Raw genomic sequence first — 18,596 nt, 5'->3', positions numbered from 1 at the left:
CCTTAGATGTGTCCTACAGTTTGGATTTTTGTTTTATATCTAGTACATGTGCCAAATGATATTTCCTACTAATTGTTTTTTTTTACATCAACCCCTTTCTAATTCTAGTACTTTGATATAAGAAGATGCTATATACAATATTGTCCGATTTATAATGTTTACACCACCTGTGATTTTCAAAGTTCTTTACAGTATTTATTACATGTATCTGGTAGCCACGTTTGCTGATAACACCAAATTGTTTAGAGTGGCAAAAACAAAAAGGGATTGTGGAGAGCTCCAAAATGATCTCTCCAAGCTGGGTGAATGGGCAGTAAAATGGCAAACACAGTTCATTGCAAGCAAATGTAAAGTGATGCACATTGGGACAAAAAAAATCCTAACTCAACATATAGTCTAATTGAGTCTGAGTTGGGGGTGACTGACCAGGAAAGAGACTTTGGGGTCATAGCGAACAGCCTGATGAAGATGTTAACCCAGCGTGTGGCAGCTGTGGAAAAGATGAATTTCATGTTATGTGCAGTCATGTTTAGGAATTATGAGCTGCAGAAATAAATGGCATGAGTGTGTACAGAGTGCACCTGTACACCAATGGAAAATCTCTGTTTGTCTTTAATAAAATGATTCCGCAACATCTGTTTGTGGGCCAAAAAGAAATACATGACCCACGATGCTTTTGAAGAAGTTGCTGAGGGTCGTGAGCAGGAAAGTGTTATGCTCAATTATGGCCTGCTTGTGGGGATGCAGGATGCATAATGCAGGGCTAGACCAGCAGGGATCCTATGTTTTTATGTTCTGAAAGCAATGACACACACACAAAAAGCATTTATGGTGGCTGCTTTCAATTTAATTCAGGCATTGCCTCCCACTTTTCCAAGTCCAATCCTAAGCACTTACTGGAAGCATTGTGAAACCCACCTCTTTTGGATCACCTTTGGGTCTCAGAGTTAAGGTGAGAAAGGTTGGGGTAACAATTAACATGATTCAATTTATATTTTTCTTTTATTCTGTTTTATTTTGTCACCCTGCCTAAGCTTTCATGATGGGGCAGGCTAAAAATCTACCTGTCCCTCAGGCTGTAAACACTCTAGTCGCCAGATCAAAGCACTTCCATTAGCCATACCTGGAGGGGGAACCAGCTGATCTGTCGGATCAATTGCAAAATCTCTTTGCAGCTGAATTTTTTTAAAAAAGCACTCAAGCTGATCCCACCAGGTTTTACAATAAAAAGGGGCAGGGGTTAACTAGTGTCATGTGCCCCCTTTTTCAGAAGAGTGAGGTGGAAGTACACTGGAACTGGCAGAACAGTGAGTGTTTCTACCCTCAGTCTCAGCTTTTTAATTACATGAGCTTTGAATCAGGCTAAACTGCTACAGGATCAACAACCACATTTTAAAAATAATAAATCCTCCCAACATCCCCATCCATGAAACAAAAATGGTATACGTTTTAAAAAAACACAAACAAGATTTACTGTGTATCCAGAGGTGCTTTGTCACTCACAAAAACAGGAAATAAAAAGAAGCCAGCATGAAGGATGCTCAGGGAACAAGCACACTCCTAGGATGGGTAGGTGCAGCCTTCAAGAAAACACTCTGAGCATGCTCAGAACCAATGTATGATTCTGATATAGGCTAAAGCTACATGCGGATGTTCTTGAAGCAGTCCTGACTCCTCCATAATCTGCTATAGTGGCTGTTCTGGATAGCCTGCATAATAATAGATGGAGTAGGACTGAAAAGCTAGAAGTCATGGGATGGTTCTCTTTACTATAGCTATACTTTTGGATTAGGTTTGGCTGAGTGGTGCAGAGAGCTGATTGGCCAGAAAACAAGAGAATGACAGAAATACCTCTGTCACTCTCTGTATGTCCAGAAGATGCTGCAATATTTGCAGTACAATTCAAGTGCTCAGTCAGGAGGTTGTGTTTGATACCTTCTGATTTCAAAATGCCAGGCCACAAGACCACTTCTTTATCCTGTAGAAAACAAAATTGGTTGTGTATTAATTGTTGTCTTGCATGTTGTCTATCGCGCTACTTTAAAAAAAAAAAAAGAACTTGTTTGCAGAAAACATTTTTGTTCTCAAAGCAATAAGTCCCCACTCCTAATCATCATTACAACAGCAATAACCACAGTATTCTTAGTATCTTCAATATACTATTCTTAATATTTTCAGTATTTCTTATATTTCTAGTGTTTCTAATACCTATTTTATAAAATGTGACTTCTATTCTTATATTAACAATAGTTATCAGGCTCAGTTTATTACAATTATTTGTTAGCTTCCTTTTCTCTTTTCTTTTTGACCTTATATTTGTGCTTAACTAGGTGTCTATACGTACTATTTTGTTTGCTTGCTTTTTGCATATTTTGACATTTGACTTTCTAAATAAATAATTAAAAAGAGCAATCCGCTCACAATGGAATGGTTTTTCATACATGTGTGCTTTTCAGCCATTGACTTTTCTCATTCAGCTGTTGATAAACCACATTCCCATCTTTTTCACATTCACACTCTTCACTTTCTTCTTTGTTTTTCTCTCAGGTCTGGATGTGTGGAGGTGGGATGTTTGATGTACCATGTTCTAGAGTTGGGCACATCTACAGGAAATATGTCCCTTACAAAGTCCCATCTGGCACCAGCCTAGCAAGAGTAAGTAACTAGGCTTTGCTGTTTATTCAGCTGGAAGCACTTGACTGTATAAATCAGTTGCTTTGTCCAGAAAACCTGTAACCCAACATAGAGGTCACCTTCAAACATCACAGTCCTAACTTCCAAGCCTTAGTTTGGAGCAGGAACACGTGACAATCTTAAGAACTCCTTCCTTCCATTCCTTCCTCCCCTCTTGCATGCAATTCAAAAGATGACTTCCTCAAACCACAGTTTGTCATGACATCCAAACTGGTTAACTGTAGCATGAGTGATCCATTATGGCAGAAAAGCTATGGGTATCTACAACCCTAAAGTGGTTGGCCACTGTGGCAATGATAAGCTTTTTGGCCTGATCCAGCAGGGTGCTTTGTATGTTCACCCCAAACCTCACAATTTTAACTATAGCCCTTTTGTACCATCTAGAACAGTAGCTAAGTAAGTAAGGATGCTAGGCCACCTATCCTCTTTCCCCCTTAATTCAAGCATTGGCACATTCCCTCCAAATCAGGACTACAAACCATGGATGGTTCACTCAACCCATAGTTTGCCATTTTGAGCAACATGGCAAATGGTGGTTTAAGGAAATAGGCAGTCTTCTACTAAGCCACACACAAAGTGCAAGGATGGCGCACTTGTTTGGTGCTTATTCCCAATCCTCTGAACCATGATTTGGAGAATGGGGAATAAATATGGCCATTGTCTCCATTTTCATGACTACCAAATGATCTGATTTAATTTGCTTTTGCTAAGGAAAAAGTATTCTGGCCAAAGTACATTGTTGCAAGATTGGTCAACATGGGCTATATCTTCTGTGAGTAGCTTGGAAGCACAAACAACGACTGATAAGCAGGATAGAAAATATTCTATTTATTGCCTAGAAGCTACTCAACATAATTAAGGAGACAGTTCACCTTAAGCAGAGGACCCACAAAGTGAGTCTGACAAAGTGGTTCCTGGGAGAAAGGTTGCAGCAGATGTGCGCCTGGCCCTTGAATTGGACTAAGTCCTGACTTATGGCTTGACAAAAACTTCCATAGAATTTTAAGTGTAAGGCTGGTTCTAACATTACTTTTGTCAGTGATAGGTACTTACCTCCAAATCAATCCCAATTGGATGTAACAACCTTGGCACAGGTTGCTGCAATTTGTGAAGGGTTATGCTAGAAATTGCCCCGAGTCAGCAAGTCTCATTTTGCTCTGATGCTCTGTTTGGTTTCAGTTCAGGAGGGTAAAAACTCAGCTGATTGTCCAATCAGTTCCCACATGCTCCATTTCCTGAGCCAGTTGCCGAACAAAAGAGCTTCAGTTAACATGAAGCAATCTCATAAGGTTGCTTTATTGAATCAATGAAATGCAAACTCATCGATCAATGTGTTTTCAAGGCTTGTGTCCAAAAGGAAAAAGGAATATTTTGGGTAAGATTACAGAAGGAGGTGCCTTTATTATCATTTAGTCTTTAAACATTGACAGTTGATGCTTGACTTCAGCTACTATCACTCAGTTGCCACACATTTGATAGAACAACAATAGTCCTCTGAACGGTAAGATCTTTCTGTGGCAAAGTCTACCGTTTAGGCCAGAAATAGGGAACCTGCAACCCTCATATGTTGTTGGTCTCCATCTCCCATCATCCCTTGCCATTGGCCATGCTGACTGGGACTCGGGATGGGGGAGAAATTTGATTCAGCTCACATTTCAATACAGATCTATCAAATTCACACTTTCTGAAACAATATGAGAACTGAAACACAGCCATCCTTCAACATTCGCACTTATGAGAATTTTGCAATGCAGTTCTTCAACCAAACATTGTTTACAAAAATAGTTATGTAATGGGAAAGTGTGCATAAAAATGAATATATGAGTAAAAACAACACACAAAAATGCTTCATATGAGGACAAATTGCTTGTAAATATATGTTCATTAGTCAAAATTGCATACAAAAATGTGTTTGTTAGGAGAAATTTGAGGCTGAAAATTTTTCATGGGGATTTTTTTTTAAAAAAATTGCAAACTGCTTCAGAAATGTGAAGAACTAAACTTAACATTGGAAAAATGAGAACCTGAAAGAAGTGAAGATCTAACAACATCTGGAGGCCACAGGTTCCCCACCCATGGTTTGACTATTCTGACTTTCCACAGAAGGCTTCAGCTAGACTTAAAATAACAGTTGGGACACAGTTAACTGCCATATTGGATAAAGACTTCAGCCTAGTGAGGGAATGTTTGTTGAGGACTACATTCCCTCCGGGCTTATCTATCAGAGGCTACATGCCAGTGGTGGGCAGAAGCCAGAGCCAAAAGTGGGACAGGACCCTCCTTTCTCTCTTTCTTCCACCCTCTTCCCTCCCTCCCCCATTTTTCCTCCTTGCCGCCCACTTGTAAATAGGTAGAGAGCCCCATGTGGCCCTAGGGATATAGTCTGGCCTCCTGTGGTCTAGTGGCTCAAACACCATTTTGACAAAAGTATGCCACAGTATCATGGCAGCTCCAATACATATTTGAATGCCTGCAGTGTATAACTGTGGACCTAATGCACAGGCAAATATACATAACTCAAGCATGACAGCCCTTTTTTGTAGAGGAAAAGCTACTTCTGTAAGGGACAATGGGGACTGGAATAGCATCAGAGAGAGAAGAGGTGCTTAGCTGTTTCCTAACCCACAGTGTTCCCACTCCAAATAGTCCCCAACTAGCTCTGCCTCAGAGCTTGGAAAAGTTACTTTTTTAAACTACAACTCCCATCAGCCCCAGCCAGCATAGACACTGGATTGGGCTGGTGGGACTTGTAGTTCAAAAAAGTAACTTTTCCAAGCTCTGCTCTGCCTACAACCTTCCCCTCAATAAAGCTGGTTGAGGGGAAAGTCTAGAGCAGGGGAAAAGTGGGTTGGGATAGATTTGAGTACCCACTTCCCACTCATCACTTCTTCCATCCTGACTGGGCTACAGTTATATGTTACATCCTGATTGAATTACAGCTGCATGTGATTGCAGAGAATGACAGAAATATCCATGTGGCAGACAGACAGATCACAGAAAGAATGAGTAATCAGGATGGTAATGTGAAGAAGTAGATAGGAAATAAAGAAATGTACTGTACACTCTTGACTAATTCAGAGAGTCAACAAATGATGGTCTCTGAGGGGCATATGGGGCTGTTGACAGTTCCATGACTGGATTATGCAGAGGTGATTTTATGAACTAGCGTTTCCACATGGAAGGTGAACATGGAGCCACCACACAGTCTTGGCTGCATCTGCCAGCAGCTTTGAGCGCAACATATATTTTCCTGCAGCTCTGTGGCTCAGCTATCTAAATTATACTGGAGAAGCACAGACCTGAGTGTGACACCACATTTCAAGGAACCCCATATACACGAACATAACACACAAAACATAACTTTGCTACCCCCATCCTCTCCATTCATGAATGTCATATTTTATGAATGACTCCTTGGGCCCATCAAGTCAGCCTCCTCCAAACATATTCCACATAGTACATGTGGATTAGGCAGCACTCTAAAGCACAGAAAAGCAGAGAGAGCAAAATTCAATACATTTCTTCTGCTGCCTTCGTAAAATCAGTTTATGAAAGAAAAATCTCATACTTCACAAAGTACCCTTCATTTTGCAAATCATCTTAAGCCAGACTTGGCAAAAGCAACAGGGGAGAGCTGATCAGAGTTAAAATATGCTGGGATATGTAGTCTCCTTAACACACTTCAGCCAATGCAACGTTATCTTGCATTTTGCACTGGAAAATGCTTAGGAATGGTTCATTAATGTTATTAGCTCTTTCTGTCATGACTTGTGTTTGCATTACTTTTCTTTGCATTTAGGTGTTCCAAATGTATAGAACAAACTCCAGTACAGTGATTAGACACTGGATAGCAGGGCCAGCAGCAGCAGTTGGCATTGCTGGGTATTTGTCGAGGCCCACACACAGACAAGAGTCCACCTAGTTCCAACCACTGGACACCCCTGCCCCAGTTTTTTCTTTTCCTTGCTGTCTCTGCCTATTAACCTGTCCCCTCTAAACAAGGAGCAAGAAGAAGGAGCAGCAGCGTTTGCTCACCTGGCCTTCTCCCTTTGGGCACCTGGGCAGTTTTGCCCCAAAGGGAGAAGACAAGTAAATGGGCAGTGGGGAGAGCAGTGAGAAGGAAGTGGTCTCACTCCAGGAGAGGGTCCACCTGAGTCCTAAGACATCTTTCCCCAGGAACAGTCGGTGGAGAGGGGTGGTGCTGAAGGCTGGGCCTCCTGGCCCTGGTGTCACTGCTGCTTACCTGGACACTGCAGGGTCAGGGCAGGGTGGTAGTGAGGTTAGGGTGAGCAAGTGGAACATAGGAAACTGCCTTCTATTGAAGGATTTCAAGGCAGGTTCTCTCCCAGCCCTACCTGAAGATGCCAAGGATTGAACTTGAGACCTTCTGAATGCAAGATAGATGCTCTACCACTGAGCTACGGCCCTTCCCCATGCACCAGCAGGAACACCAGAGCGCCAGATTGGCTTTGCCCACAATACCCCAACCCCACCACCACCTTGCTCCACCTCTACACCATCCTGCTATGTGGCAGCAATACTGCTGCTGGGAGGCCAAGGCTTCAATGCACCTCCTCCCTGCCTTTCCCAAGGGCTCCAATAAAACTCGAACTGGCACTGCTGCATTGATTTTATCAATCAAGCCTTTTAAAAAAAAAGTTTTAGCCAATCAGCCCAACTCTCTCCTCCTCTTCAAATCTCACTTCTTCAGCAATGCTTTTTCTTTCTCCAACCTCTCTAAGAATAGTTTATTATTTATTATATATTGCATTTATATACCGCCTCATAGCCAAAGCTCCACTCATTTGCCTCCCCCCTCCACGGGAATCAAATTCTCCTATATTCAAAGCTTGGCTCTTGATCCCAGCCTCTCTTCTGCCTTTTTGGTGTTTTTGTTTTGGCCACTTTAATGTAGATATTAGGCTTCACAGAGAGGGGCTCCTTCAGTCCTGGGTTCTGCACATGGTTTTGATGTGTTAAATAACTGTCAAACGGTAAGATGTGCCTATTCTCGAGCACCAAAACTATGAGGGACTGGCAAATTGCAAAAATAACATGACACAAGTAATTTTAGATTTCCATTTGTGAATGTGCTCAAGAGGTCCAAACTGTTGCAAGCATATATATGCAAGCCTGGCCCAATGGCATCTTCAGGTGGCTTGAAGAATTCTGCATTACAATAATCTGAAAGAGATATACGGGTAGATGCCATGCGCTTTCTAGCTCTTGTCCCCTTGCCTTCCTCTGGCTATACTATTGAAAGCTACTGGCTCAGAAATTTTTCAGAAGAATCAACTTGTATTGTTTCTCACAACAATGCAACAAAAAACAACCTGATGTGAGGCACAAGTCATTAAGGAATAAGGACTCCCAGGATATTTCTTAAACTGCTCTGATTGCACGTACCCAATTCCTGCTGGTGTTACTGTTTTTTGTGTTGTGGAGACAAAACAGGTGGCAACCTATCTTGCTGTGCCAGATGAAATGTGCTCCATTTGTTCTGTATCTCACTCTCTTTGTGTGCAGATAAGTCTTATTGGTTTTGAGATATCTAGCTTTGTTCAGATGCTCAGAGAAAAGCAAATTAATTAAATTCAGGAGAGCTGCTTCTAAATGAACATTGGAAGCAAATCACAATGGGAGAATCCATTCCAAGGAGAAACATTATATTGTGCCACAAATTATGAGATTTGCATTGCTGTTCATCTTCCTGCAGAAGATGCCTTTCAGTGCACATTGACTGGTACTCTATTAAAGAACTAACATTATCAAGGTTGCAAGTGCTATTTTTGTAGTGGGGTTGTATGTGATGCATTCCCCATATGTAATGATTTGATTTGGAGTCTGACTAAGAAGAAAAATAATTTTATGAAAATGTACTTCATCCCGTGGGGAGAAAACAAGGAGAGAGAAGAACAGCAACATTGGAGTTAACACTTGCCACATTTTCATTTTTAGAATTTGTAAGTGCTCCTTTAAATTAGAGGTGAGCTACACATTCAGGTAAATTACAGAGCCCTTCGCGGACTGTACTACTTCAGATGACAGGTAGGGAACTAAATTTTTGAAGGTTGTATCGGGGATTTTTTTTTTAAAAATCTGCATGTAGAAAATTCTAAGATAGAACTCTGATGTGTTAGCTCCCTGGTCACAATGAGATGTTTTGCTTTTTAAAAAATGGAGGGACCCATTCAAAAAGATGACCCTCCCACCTGCTTTATGATGTGGTACAGCTCAATTTTGCTGAAAGTGTAGATCAGCCCTTCCTCCCAGTAAGAAATATAATGAGGGTAGGATTGTTACCACCATGAACTATTTCTGTTCCTTGATCTTTTCTTTGAAACTAGTCGTGAATATTGCTGTACCATCATTCCTTCTATTTCTGATATTTAGGCTGAGAGTGCCATTGCCTATGTTGCCAAAACAGTACCACCCACACTCAAGAGGGGAGATAGCGGCAGAGTTAGTAGAACCTTAAAGTTTGCAGAATTGCACATTTTTTAAAAGAAAAAACCCACAAGGGGAGGCTTGGCCCAATGAAAACTGAGTATGGTTAGTGCCCACAGAATACTGACTGAATCTTCAGGGAGGGAGGATGGAAAATTGGGTCTGAGAGGGAGTAGAATGGAGTACCCCAGAAGAGGGAACAGCTGGCTGACCTGGAACAGTGAGGAAAAACACTTCACACTTTGGATGCTAGCAAAACTTGCATTTTTGTCTTCTATTTTGCATGTTTGATGTTTCGTACTTTCTGTTTTTAACTTTAGTATTTCATTGTTATCCACCCTGAAAACTTTGTCCGAGGATGGGATTGAAATATCCTGAATAAATAAATAAGCACAAATGCAAAATCTATCCTGATGGATATTCTTCTATCAAATAAAAATACATTAGAATTGACTCACATCTTTTATCCTCTGGTCTAAACTCCAGAGAATTTGCACTTAGATGTGGATTTTGCAGAATGCTTTTAAGACAGAATGGAATGAAGTATCCTAGAGGAGGGTATGGCAAACTGATGGAAATATTCAAACAGAACACTCCACACTGCAACAGGCCCCACTTCTGGAAACATAAAAGCTGTGAGCCAGCAAGATAGCTTTGAATACATAGGCTGAACTTTTTTGTTATGCATATGGAGAGTAACCCAGCAGTTTGAGATGTGTTTCCTATTGTGTTTGCACCTAAATTGGAGGTGCAGTGCTCAGACGTGGGTATTGCCCTCATGATTCAGGAGAGAGAACAAAGACAGAGATGCCTCCTCTCTCCTAGGACAATCAAAGAAAAAGACACAGGAAGAAGGGGCAGGTCAGCTTCGCTGAGCATATCAGTTTACAATGGAAGGAAGTTAGGTAGAGAAGAGCACAGGTAAGGGTAGACAAGCCTAGCCAGCTGGAGGACCCTAACTCTATTTTCCTTCTGGAATACAAACAAAAGAACCCAAACAGGAGTTGCTCTTGCCCCACTTCCAACATTTTTCACTGGGGTCTCTAGAAGGAAAAACATGCCATGCACTCAGAATGCTTTGCATTGGCTGAAATGCATAGGTAAAATGGAAGGCTAAACTGAATTGTTAACCTTTCACAGCAGGGGACACAGAATGCCATCATATAGGCACATGACATAAGGCTTGTTTGCATGTTTCACTGAACATGGGTACATGTTGTCTTTACACATAAACAAATGTTTTGTGTGAGTGAGTGTACCCTTGTTGATTTATTCAGCTCAGCTATGGTGTATGCAGGCACGCAGACTATACACTCATTCAGTGTCACATGTAAATAACTCCATTTATTTATTTATTAGATTTATATCCCACCTTTAGGAACCCAGCAGCAACATTCCACCCCAAGAATTTCCCTAGTTCCACCCCAAGGGTGGGAAAAAGTAATTACAATTCCCTAAAAATAATTTTATAAAAGACACTACAGCAAGAGACTCTGTTGTCAGGAGGACTTCTTTTTTGAAGCCATTTTTGGGTCTTCCCTTTGGCTTGTATGAGTGTAAATTTATGTATAATAGTTGTCAATCATATTTCACTCATTGACTAAAAACACTGAAAGGTGGGAGCAGGCTCGTGTCACAAAGCACTTTATAACTTTTATTCTACAAGGGCTAGAGACACTTTTAAAAAGAAACAAAGAAAAATGAAAGCTCATGTCTGGGCCCCTGCCTGCCCTGGCTCCAGTATAGCAGTACCCCCTGTGCCCCCATCTCAATCGCCCTATTTCAAACCATAGTTTCCTGTGTTTAGAGATCACAGGAAACTGTGGTTAGTTTAAAATGGAAAGCAAAAGCTTGCTACAATTTAGTGCCATAGTAGGAAACCTTGGTTTCCTGTTATGTGCACATCCAGTTTTAGCTTATTCTCCCAGATTGTTTAACTATATAGTAGTGAATATTCACTGTGTCAGAAGTGTTAGTCAGAAGCTTCTTTTCTATCTCTCTGTTGGCCTCACTCAGAGCTTGGAAAAGTTACTTTTTTGAACTACAACTCCCATCAGCCCAATCCAGTGGCCATGCTCACTCATTGACCAACTCACTCACAGGAGCTAGTTGTTCGATTATTCTCACACAATGCCCAGAGAGGTGAACTTGGGTAAACACATCCAAAATACTTTGATTACTAGAGAACATTTCAAAACGTATAGTAATGTGGGCATTAAATATATTCAAAATGGTTTGGCTGCTTTTAAAATTTGGTTCACATGTAGTTCACGAAACCCTTATTATAAGAATAGGTTTTTGAAGGGATGTTTTGTATCAAACGGTCAAAATTCAGGGCATGGAGTTTATCTCTATTTTATGCTGAATTCTGGTACAGAGCAAGTCTCATATAAGTTGGAATAACTTTTTCTAATAGTGAACTCAGGTGCTGAGTGCCAGTGCCTATATAGCAAAACAGGGCCACTGATAAACAAGAGGAAGATATCAGCATGGTCAAGGAAATCCAATCATTTGCAGAAATACAGAGAGAGAGGAGGAGAGACTAAGAGACAAAGAGCCCCAAAACAACCAGTGAGGTCTGAGCATGCTCAGTGACCACAGAATTGTAGGAAGGGGGGATGCAAAACCAAAGTGCTTGAGGGGAAATAGAATGGAGCATCCTGAAAAAGGGAACATGACTAGTTGGCTGGAACTCTGAACAGGAGCAGTCCACATTACAACATTTTGTTGCAGCATCCACTTGTAATGACTAGCTAGCGATGTGTTAATTGGAGGGATGAAACAGAGGCCTTCTTCACTTAGGCTTTTTGCAAGCCCAGGAATATCTGGGGCTTTGAAGAGAAAACATTAAGACATAAGATTATACTCAGTATTACCTTTCAGAAAAGAACCTCAAGTTCCAAAATATTTCTGCATGGAAACGATGTGGAAAATCAATTCAGACAATCAAAAAACAAGCGAGAGAGATCTTTGCAGTAAGATCCTGTTGAAATAATTAAATGAGCCCTTACGTGTATCTACTTAATTAAATCCCTTTCAGCAATTGCAATGTAGTGTGTGTGTGTGTTTGTGTGTGTGTGTGGAGGTAGTGTTTTGTTTTGTTTTAAGTTTTTTTTAAAAGGAGGAATGAAGCCATCAGTCTGAATTTTATCAGGGCTCTTAATAGCCTTTCAATGTGAAAGGCTTCAATTCGCTTAATGCACAACCATCCAAACATAAGAGAATGGCATATTGTAACTTTATGTGTGTATCAATGGTAACAATCAGTCTTACGCTTGAAGAGATGACTGACTCTTGCTTTCTGCTGCTCAGAACCTGAAGCGTGTGGCAGAAACATGGATGGATGAGTTCGCAGAGTACGTTTACCAGAGGCGGCCCGAGTACAGGCATCTCTCCACCGGTGATATCTCAGCCCAGAAGGAGCTTCGCAAGCACCTTAAGTGCAAGGACTTCAAGTGGTTCATGACTGCGGTGGCTTGGGATGTTCCTAAATATTTCCCTCCGGTGGAGCCTCCACCTGCTTCCTGGGGAGAGGTGAGGAATACACTTGAACACAAGCTAGTGGCATCAAGCGCAGCCAGGGGCAACACTGCATTCCCAGCAAAGCTGCTGCTGTTATGACAAAGCTTTCACAAAATCAGTTCCAGCTTCCAGGACCAGCAAGATCTTTAAGGGAGCAGGGAGCAATTGGAGCCTCTGAGGAAGCCGTTGTTAAAATAAGAAACTTTTATGTGTGATCCATTATAATTATCTGGGCACCATCTAGCAGCACCACACTGTGGGCACAAGCAGAAAGGTTTTCAATATGCACAGAGACTTACTGCAGTGGGCCGCAGACTTGCAGTAGTAGCACATGTGGTGGGGCGGGGCTGCAGAGCCATCTTCCCAACATGACTGCTGCTTGTTGAGGTGAGGCTGGGGTGGGGTGAGTGCATGGGTGGGAGTGCCAGATTGGCAAGGGCCTTCCCGCGGTGCACTCGCCCTGCCCCAACCTGTCTACCACCCTGGTTCATCCAGATAAACAGCAGCAGTGCAGGTGTGAGGAGGGCAGCTCTGCCCCACCAAATGCACTCCAACTGGTGGGTCGAGGACTTTGGAGACTGCCATATTATTGCTCCACCGAGTTCTGTGTCCCTTCTGACATTTGACCTTTGGTGGTTTTCTATTAGGGTTTCAGTCCATAGTTGGAAGATGTTTTCAAAGTCACAGTTCTAGCTGGGTGGAAGTCTTTTGAAAGAACACTATTTAGATTGTAAATATGGAGCCAATTCATGCCTGCTTCCCGCTGGCTTTTCCCCACTTGATTGCTCCCAAATATACCTGGAGAAATTTAACATGTGGTTTGATGGTACATTCCAGGAGCAGTTTCTGCTGTCAAGTGTTACTTTGTGGGGGGCTGCAGCAATCATAGAAATTACTTTCTGACCACAGGTTCCATTCTTCTGCGTGGGATGCTCAGGAATAGTGGCATGGGAGGAAATGGTCATCAGATGTATTTGTGAACTGCCTCTTCAAGTCAAACTAGATGTGACATTAAATGTGTCTCTGCAATTCATATGCATGCTTTTTAAAATGCAAATAGCAGCTGCTGGAGAAGAATTGATCATTATTGGGATCACAGGGCAGGGAGGAGAGTTTAACCCACATTCAAAGCTGTTGTTTGCATTGGGAAGAAAGTTCTCACTGGGAGTTTTCATCAGGACCACAAGACGGGATGAAAGAGTTAGACTCTATCTCCCTTCCTGCTGTGATCCTTATCATTGTCAGTCCCACTCCAGTAGCCGCTTTTGCACTGTAAAACAAAAGAAATGCAAAGATGCATGTAACCTTGTGTCTAGTCTGGCATTCAGATATGCCAAATGAAATCTTGCCAAAATGATAATTGTAATGTTACCTTCTTTGTATATACTGTGTATTAAATAAAGGCAGAGAGCTATTGGGTAGGGGAGAATAGTAAGTGATTAAAGCATAACCCATATGCACATGAACAAGGTTCAGCTGATTACTTTTGTTCCCTCTCCTGCCCATATATCAACCATTTTTTATAAGCTGGTAGCATGGGTAAGGAAGGCCTTTAGCCCTCCAAAAGTTGCTGGACTACAACTCTGATTGCCCCCGACCATTGACTGATGGGGAGTTGGACTCCCAACAATGTCTGGAGGACCACAGGTTAACCACCCCTCATAGACTATCTGTGAAGCACTTACTGTATATCAAGATACCATGCAAACACCTTTTTGGTGTTGTAGTGCACAACTGAATACCTAGGAAATGTATCAGAACAAACCAAACATCTTTCCCACTGGGCATAGCCTGGCACTCACAACAGTGAAGTAGATTCATGACCCATAGCAGCCCCTCCCAGCTTTGTAGACCTGCTGTAAGGCTAGGGTGGCCTGAACTTAAGTGTGCTGCCCGATCATGCTAGCACATTAACAGGAGGGGAGTGGCAGACACAGACAAGGGGCCCCACATTTCTCCACCTGTAATGGGATGGTCAGTTTGCTTGGTTTTTTTCCATCGTGGAATGTGTTTATGTGCACATCCTCCATTTCAGTTAACTAATGGTTGTACTGCCATTGCAGTATTGGGGCTTGGGTAACAGCAGCGCAAAGCTTTCTCACAGATCTTTAAAATGTTATTTGTTCCTAGCCTAAATAGTGGCACCTAGTGAATATGGATGGATGGATGGATGTTGTACATATGCATATATGTATTAATATCTCACCCTTCCTCCCAGAAGGAGCACAGGATGGCACATTTTCCCCCTTTACTCCCCATCTTTCAGTTGACATAATCTCCGATGCCTCTGTTTTAATCTGACAGCTTGATTGTCTCCCCTTCCAATGATGAATGATTTTGACTTTGAAGATCAATAGATGTTATAATTAGAAACTGGAAAGAGAGAGGAAATATCTATCCCTCCTTCTCTCAAGGGCACGTAATAGCTGGTGTCCACCAGGAGTCTGTTTCATACCTAGATGGGCCCTCATTCAATGCCTTCTCCATTTCCATTTGGGGAAAAAGCTAAGTGCTGTCCCTGCTTGAGTCAGGGTAGTAGTTTGATACCTGAGTGGCAAATCTGCAACCCCTTTATGAAATTTTGCCTTTCTTCTTGCAAAGCTTTCTCTGGTGCAAATGAGAGATCGATGGCCACTATGCATTCTTGCAAAGGCTAAAGTGAATGTTGAAAATAGCCAAGTGTACCCTTGAGGCAACCTGCTCGTTTGGATTTCTTTGAGCCTCTAGCCATGATGTGCTGGAAGGGAACATGCTGCATCTGCTCTTTTTTGCCTTTTCATCGCTTGAAGCAAATGCAGATAGGCAGATGGATCTACAGAGGGATGTGACCTGAAATATAGTCACTACTTGATGAATTCATTGCTATCCATTTGACATACAGCAGACTTAGACCCTGGCATGTGTGCCTGCTGTGATTCTGTGGCCACAAAATTTGGATTCCTCAGAATCTCAGCATTTCCATTAAAAAGCAACGGCGTGATTCATCCTGGCATGAATGCAACTGCCAACCTCTGGAAGGATTGACACAGAGGTTACCAAAGTTCCCTACTGCCTCACCCTCGGTCTGTGCACATTGCAGTGTGCTGGCCTGCATATAGGGTGCTGACACTCATCCAGCAATTGCTTTTCTCTGTCATCCAGCTCTTGGGACTATGCCTGGTGACCTTTTTTTGTTCTTTAGCATGCATGCTTGTACAAAGCTTATGTGGAGGTTAAACTACGTCCAGCCTTTATTAAGCATCCCTTCCAATTTGTTTGTGGGGAGGTTATACGACAATATGTGTTCATCCTGATTTACTTGTGGGGGAGGTTGTTGAGTGCCTCTTCCCATTAATCATTTGCTCACCCCACATTTTTCAATGTGTTCCTCTGTCACTTTCCTAAACACAAAAAGTCAGTTTCTCTTTTAAAGTGCATTTGTTACGTTAGGGCAACAGAGCACTTTAATCCACTTTAATTGCACAAACCTACATTTACAGTATGCATTTGAATAGTGACAGTGTGGGGGCACCCTTGCTCTTACTGAGGCTTGGACAGCAAAAGTAATGCTTCTGCCCTTCCGATTACAGATGCTCACTCAGCCTTCATTGCACCTGATAGTTGCATCTGATGCGGGTGAGGATGTACATCCTCATCCAAGGCCAATTGTCCCAAGCAACAAAGTGCAATTAGGATTGGTTTGGGGCCTTTTCCCTTCTCTAGACCTTTCTGTATTCTTTTGCGCCTCTCCTGCCTTCAGCAATGCCCAGCCCCATTGGGTCAAGTGAGAAATCCCACTGGCTTCTCCAAACTTGCCTAGAGCAGAATGTAAGGAAAATAGGCCACTTTAGCTTCATCTTTACAGACAACTCAACTCATGAATTTCATGACTGTTTCGTTTCTTTTCTTTTTTGTACCGCAGTGATGTGAAGGTCCAGAAGGGAGAACTCTGAAGTTGAAACAAGTAACAAATGCAGGAAAGGATCGAAGTGTTAGACCCTGACTAACTCCTTTGTTACGACATTAGTTTCAACACAAGCTCAATTGCTTTAATGACTCAGTTTCAGCCCATCAAGTTGTCACATTTGTGGTGGTATAAAGGCAGTAGTTTAAAAAGAATCGCATCTTGAATGCTGCACCACCTCTATGACACTCATATCCCCACTATCAAACCTGATGTCCTTATGAATGGCAGAGCCCCTTGTTTTATCTGTGTTTCAGCTTCTGGTCTCTACATCTTTGTTTTTATAGCTTCTTCCTTTTTATGGTTTGCACAAAGCGTGTGCGTGCATGCGTGTGTGCGTGCGTGTGTGTGTGTGTGTGTTAGAAAGTTATTAGATGCCAGTTGGCTTAAAAAATGGCTTACTGCTAGGCACTGAGCCTATAGATGCTGGTATCTGAAGTATGTACGGCTTTCTTTCTCTCGCTAATCATTGTCGGTAAGTCAGTTAAAGCAGTCTGTGCGCTGCTTCAAATTGAAATGCAGAGGGCAAGTGGTGGCAGCCTTCCTTCTTTTGTATTATGCACCCTTGAAAATCTTTCTAATGCTGTCCAATTGCAACACAGCCACTTGTGCATTCAAGTCACTGCTGCTTTGTTATGTGAAAGGCATTCTGTATATTTGTGGGGTTTGGAAGCCTTTTATGATGCCAGATTGCACTGTGGCGACACTGACAAGAGAGTCAAGGCGCCGACTTTGATAGTCAAGGACAATACATTATTTGAACAGATTATTCAATTGAACGGCATTTCTGACTTGATTTGCCGTGCATTGCAGACACTAGAGATTGCTTCATTTAGAAGCTTCAGCCCTTTGCTGTATCTGGTGTTTGTCATTGTTAAATGGTGCTAGACAGAAGCCTGGTATTTTTTTAATACGGTGTAAGCTTGGTTTCAATTAATTTTATCAGGGTGGAAAACAGTCACGGTTCTGTCACTTTGATTGACCAATTCATGGTTGATCATTGCTTAAAAATGGAGCTTGTGTTGATTGCAACCAGCCATCTGGGGTTTCAGATTACTACCACTGAGATTATTATTTATCACATTTATATACTACCCTTTTCCCAAGGAGACTATTCCTCATAATGGTCCTGGGAGGTGGGTTTGTCTTAGAGATGATGAGAGGCTCCTCAGGTCTCCTTTACATTAAATGGTTCCTTTGCCCTCTTGCTGCAGTTTTTAAGAGCTGAATTAAGTGAAGAAATGGGGTCTCCTTTTTATGACATGGATTGCAATTCACTCCCAGTTACTGAACAAAAAGTGTCATTTACTCTATGCGGCTTCATGTCAGGAAATGGACAGGTTTAGCATACAATGGGCAATTCCATTTAAAGGCTACAACATAGATATGTATATTCTCATGGATCCACACTGATGACTGGATTGAGCTAAGGAACAACCAGTCATACAAACTGGCTTAATCTTGTTTTCACCATAGGGTAGGGAGATGCAAAACAGAATAGGGCTCCATCACCTTTAATAGTTGTTTAGAAGGGAGAACATCAGGAGGTGTAGCTTGCATGACAAACTGCATCTGGTAAAATTCTGACTTCTACACTGCTATTAAAGATGCAGGAGCCCTATCTTTTGCATCTGGCCACCATAATTCATTTATATCCTCATCATGTCTTTTTCTACTCAGGAAGTGACTCTTGAGAGTGTGATTCAGGCTTTAAATATTTGAGATTAAAATACACATGGCAGAGTGAGTCAGAGTAGAGATGTGAAGGCCCAGAAAAAAAACCTGGAAAAGTTGGGGGGGGGGAGAAACAAAAATGTTAGCATTTAAAAGCGTTGGATTATAAACACAATCATTAATATTTCCATCTAATCAATGGAACCTTTCACTGTTGTTACCACTGGTGGCCTGATAGTTCTGTTTTTGTTTTCTGGCAAGATATTTTTTGTTTTAAATTAAAGCAAATTTGCTTAATTAGGACCATAGTTGGGGT

At 41.9% G+C, this 18,596-nt stretch overlaps 1 protein-coding gene across 13 annotated transcripts in view; it reads left to right on the top strand.

Moving 5' to 3' along the window:
* Positions 1–18,596, top strand: part of GALNTL6 (polypeptide N-acetylgalactosaminyltransferase like 6) — an 839,728-nt gene that overhangs the window by 775,970 nt on the left and 45,162 nt on the right. For all 13 annotated transcript variants that reach the window (XR_009757816.1, XM_061584006.1, XM_061584007.1 and 10 more), the window contains 2 exons: positions 2,548–2,655; positions 12,454–12,675. Coding sequence is in view for 12 of the 13 variants with exons in the window: in XM_061584006.1 (XP_061439990.1) it covers positions 2,548–2,655; positions 12,454–12,675 (330 nt within the window). In the remaining variant the exon portion in view is untranslated. The remainder of the gene's footprint in view (positions 1–2,547; positions 2,656–12,453; positions 12,676–18,596) is intronic.

The sequence above is a fragment of the Rhineura floridana genome, chromosome 9, assembly GCF_030035675.1.
Source record: "Rhineura floridana isolate rRhiFlo1 chromosome 9, rRhiFlo1.hap2, whole genome shotgun sequence".
NCBI lineage: Eukaryota > Metazoa > Chordata > Lepidosauria > Squamata > Rhineuridae > Rhineura > Rhineura floridana.
Note: the sequence above shows the minus strand (reverse complement) of the source record. Positions and strands in the feature narration are given on the sequence as shown.